Source organism: Hipposideros armiger, unplaced genomic scaffold (genome assembly GCF_001890085.2).
Source record: "Hipposideros armiger isolate ML-2016 unplaced genomic scaffold, ASM189008v1 scaffold_255, whole genome shotgun sequence".
NCBI classification, from domain to species: Eukaryota; Metazoa; Chordata; class Mammalia; order Chiroptera; family Hipposideridae; genus Hipposideros; species Hipposideros armiger.
Window position 1 is genome coordinate 2,264,627 of NW_017731605.1, and position 5,099 is coordinate 2,269,725.

At 38.7% G+C, this 5,099-nt stretch overlaps 1 protein-coding gene across 1 annotated transcript in view; it reads right to left on the reverse strand.

The window, feature by feature from the left end:
- The window catches only part of TTC39C (tetratricopeptide repeat domain 39C), a 116,064-nt gene that overhangs the window by 63,086 nt on the left and 47,879 nt on the right, over positions 1–5,099 (reverse strand). Inside the window, exon 2 of the mRNA XM_019656145.1 lies at positions 4,982–5,030. Coding sequence (XP_019511690.1) covers positions 4,982–5,030 — 49 coding nt within the window. The remainder of the gene's footprint in view (positions 1–4,981; positions 5,031–5,099) is intronic.

Genomic DNA, 5,099 nt, shown 5'->3' on the forward strand with positions numbered 1-5,099 from the left:
CCAGAAGAGCGCAATGATGGTGCCAACTTGGGCCAGTGAAGCAACATCCTCCACAACTAGACTGAAGAACAAAAGGACAGCAACCTGTCTGTTCCCCTTCCCCCAATTCCCCAGCACTGTTCCCATCCCCCCAATTCCCCAATAAAATCTTTAAAAAAAAATCTTATAGTCCAGAACATGAACTGAAAAATCAATGCTCATTGTAATTTTTTTGTACTTTTTAATCTTTAAAAAGTACATATTTTCTAGCTCTGTCTACTGAAAAAGCCTAGAAACAATGACCACTCAGTAGGACTGACCATGCCTAGCTCTCAAAATACAGTAAGTAAAGGAGACCACAGCTCCTTGAAGAAATGGCTGATTCCAGGTCAGGGGCAAAAAATGTTTAAGAAATAGCCTCGAATATATTGTTATAGCAGAAAGTAAAGAAGTTTAAAAAATATATTAGGGTCTTAAAGAAGTTACCTCTAGCTAAACACGGAATAACTTGATCATCAACGAGAGTAAAAACAGTAATAGATTGAAATGTCAAATATGTTCAAACCATAAGCTCACAATACTTTTAGTTTAAAACAAAACAAACAAACAAAAAAAACTTCACAGGTTGCTATGGAGAATCCTAGGGAATCAACTCATTACTTTGGAAACTGATTTAAAAAATGAAATAATAAGCATGTACCCTGCCTTTTCTCTATGAATTCAGAGTAACCAATAGTTGGGGGGAGGGGAGGCTCTCTTTACAAAAATATCCTGGGCTAATAAGTGAAAAGAAAATGATAAAATCACACTATCTCATTTTGTAGCTTCTAATGAATTAATGGACACAGACAATGATCATAAAGATGGGGAAATATATTAAATACTGCCATGCTGATATGATCGGTATGTGGGCAATTCTACAGGAAAAAAGATCATAGTATTTTCAACAACAATAAAAAAGTAGGGAAAAAAAAGAGACTAAAATAATCTCTAAAATAAAAGGCATATAAAACAACAGACACATAAAGACATATGTAAGAGTCATATAAAACAGTAACAAATATATATTCATATACAATATATACACACATATACATAAACACATTATACACTAGTAACCATTAGAAAATAAAACTTAAAAATCATTCACAATAGCACCAAAATATTAATTATCTAAGGATAAATCTAATAAAGATGTGCAATATTACTACACTGAAACCTCAAGACATTATTTAGAAAAAAAAAAAAAGACCTAGGGGCCAGCTAAGTGGCTCAGTTGGTTAAAAGTTTGCTTGAGAGCATGAGCTCTGAGCAACAGGGCTGCCAGTTTGATTCCCACATGGGCCAGTGATGCTGCACCCGAGCTGAGCTGCCGCTGAGCTGCCAAAAGATGGCAGGATGGCTCAGCTGCTGAGAGCACGTGCTCCTAACAAGAAGACTTCCTGTTTGATGGTGGGCTACGCCTGCCCGCAACTAAGACTGTACTCAGCAACTTGAGCTGAGCTACTGTCTGGATGGCTCAGTGGACAGAACATGCGCTCTTAACAACAAGGCTGCCGGGTTCAACTCCCGCATGGGACGGTGGCTACGCCCACCCACAACTAAGATTGAACACAGCACCTTGAGCTTAGAGGCCACATGCCGATGGGCAGCCAGATNGAACCAGGGCCCTCTGGCGTCCCAAGCCAGCTCTTAACCTTTGCGCCACTCGCCCGGCCCTGGATGAACATCTTTGTACATGTATCTTTGCAAGCAAGTCCAAATCTATTCTTGGGATAAACTGCTAGAGATGAAGCATTGCTGAGTCAAATGACATGCACATCTGTGTGTCCGTGGTGTGTGTGTGGTGGTGGGGAGAGGGAGGGGGAAAGAGGGATCAGGAACTCAATTTATCTGGAATGTTAACCTGCTGAAATTTTTTCCCCATCTACTTGGTGCCTACTCAAATTCTACAGCAAATTGCTTGTTTACCCCCACTTAATAGGGTACTTAAAGCTACAAGAAAACAATTAAGATGGTCAACTCACTTGTGCAGAATCCCCCACTAGCACTCAACCCACACACCTAGCTCAAAGAGCACATCTAACAGCACATGGTGAAGACTCTGTCATCTCTACACTCTGCACCAGAACAGTGTTAGCTCTCCCACAGCTCTGCACAGATACCATTCTAGGCTCCCGCCCCACTATATTATAATTTGGCTTGCCTATCAGTGTCCCCTGTAGAATGCTATTTTCTGTCTCAGCTCTCATCATGAAACCTTACATATAGCAGGCATTCAACACACATGAATCAGTGAAGGAATGAAATGACACAGACTTGGCCTTTCAGGAAAAGACACTTCTCAGTCAAGTGCTGATTATTATGGCTTTTCCCTTTCCTTGCTTGCAATGTAACACTGTGCCGTTTGAGAAATGCAAGAAGCTGAAACTAGGGCCTACTGTTGCTACATGCGCTTCTTGTTCTTGACTAACATTAGGTTTCTCACGGCCATGGCTATTGCTGATTCATGGTACCCTAGTCTAGCTCTTACAACAGTACTTCAAACGGCATCTTACCATTTAAGTGACAGAGCAGCCCAATGTAAACATTTGTCCCTCTCTGAAGCACCGTCTTTGTAAACGTTACGGCACCTGGGTATGTTAGTCGCTCAGTAATGATCTGAACAATAAGCAGGTGTCCTGTGACATGCTGCACCTTACCTGGTGTCACAATGCTTTCTCTAACAAGGCTCACTTGTTTCATTCACTTGGATTATTTTTAACTCAACATACTTCATGTGATCTTATGTTAACGTACCTCATCTTAATCCGTTCTGGTCCACACGTTTCTACATAAAAGTTAGTCATTTGGGGGATCTGGAAATGTTCTCAAAGAGTACAAGAATCATAAGAATCATTACTTCAAAACTGAGAGAAGGAAGAGACTCCTGGCTCATATTAGGAACCAATAAATAGTGACCAAAACCAGGGGAGGGAGGGTATTATGTAAAGGATGAGTATAAAGGTAAGCACTAGAACCAAAATACAAACCTTTCTAAATACCAGATGGTATACAAAAGAGGAAGTGGGGGTAAGTGAAATAGACCACATAGTGAAAACCTCACTTACTTAAAAGAAGGGAGGATATAAATATACATTTGTATTTATAGCCTACATACATAAATACACATATTTCCTAATATTGAAAAAAAAAAAGCAACGGCAGGATAACCCATACATTTTTTTAAAAAACGGATACCTACAAGGTGAGTGACAGAACAGGGGAAAAAAAACCAACAACAATGATAGAAACAAAGCTTCTTTATAAATACTTGGTTTTGTAGAGATGATGTTGGAACCATAATAACAATAACAAATTAAATTTTAATAATGCAATCCCTAAAAATAAAAAGTAAAATAAATTAAATGTACCTAAATGCAAATCCAACTGGTAAAAGAACAACACAGAGAACTAGCTATTCCAAAACTTTTAAAACACAGTAATCTAACAGCACATCCCTATTATAAAATATTCTTAAAAACAGGTCTCGAAAGATGGCAAATATTTTAAAAATTTGTCATCAGTAATCACAGTCTTACCAGTCAAGTTGGAATTATTGTTCTATAAGGCTGCTGGATATGTAGTTTGTGATAAAGCAATGTGTAGGTATGTTGGTATTTGTTGAGACCCAGGATTTTGTGCATAAGGAAAAACAATGCGGTTCATTAAAAATCTTATAGTCCAGGGCCGGCCGAGTGGCGTGATGGTTAAGAACTGGCTTGGGACGCCAGAGGGCCCCGGTTCGGATCCCACATATGAGGGCCAGTGACACTGCCCNTCTCTGTTGAAAACCTGTTCCTTTCACCCAGTGGGACTTAGTTTTCTGAGATGCATGGGCTACAGAGGCAGAGCCAGTCCATGAGGTTCTTGGAAGGACCTAATGAACTCACTGTATGTAGCTCTCCATTCCCTACCACATTCAGCCAGCCCCACCTGGGCATTCTAGGCCTCCGCAGTATGACTCTAATCTACTTTTCCATTCTAGCCAAACTGAACCACAGCCACCTTTGCCCAAGTCTCCCCACCATACACTTTCCCAACCAAATCTCTCAACCCTGCCACAGCCGACCTCCCTACCCACCTCTTCCACCAGCCAAGCCTCTGGTTGTGTCTTACTCATGTTACAATCCATGCCCACCCAGTACCACTTTCTTTAAGGTAGGAAATTATATTTTCTTGTAAACAGTAGGCCTCAAAAATTTTGTTGTATTATCTGGAAATCGGAGGAAATAAATAGCTTGAGTGAAAATCCACGTCACTGCAAGCTGGTCTGGTGCCTGATGTGGGAGCTGCCAGGCTGTGTGCACCACACCCATTTGCTGCTTTCTTTCTAAATCTAGACTCTAAATGCTTTTACCATTTTACTTCTCTGGGTCTCTAAATTTTTGTTGTTGTTGCTGTTATATAATTCTATGATGAGTTTTAAAAAAATTATGTGTTTGAAAGTAGTTTATGTGATGTGTTTCAGAAAAATAAAAAGCATACAATTTTCTACATCGCCCAATTTACTTTAAAACCTAACTGCAACCTATTCCCTCAATTCCTAAATAAATTACATTTGAAAATGCAATAGTAACTGACAAATTTTAGCTCTGCTAATTTAACTTGTCTTCCAGTCCACATTTATTCGATAATTTTAGAGCAAACCTTTATTATCCAAAGCCTGACTTTTTAAAACTCTAATGCGGTTTTAACTTTCAGAAAGTTCTTTCAATTACACTTTTTTTAAAAATGGATTTTGGTTGGGAAAAAAATAGAATACAAGGGATAAGCACTTCATTTTTAAAACTGAGAAAGAAAAGGATATCTTACAGGTGATGGTTAATAGCAAAAACTTTACTCAAGTTTTAAGCTCTAAAAGATTTTTCACAATAGTATATCGCTATAGCTAGTAGCTACTAAAATAATACGTTATATATTTGTTTCCTTCACTCCAATACTTTTCCCCACATCAACTTACCAAAAAACTGACAAAGCTGGCTCCAAAACTCATTAATGGGCTGTGATTTCTGTTAAGGAAACAAAATAAAATTATTTTTATTGTAAACTTTTATTTAAAAACATTTGATATATCAGGA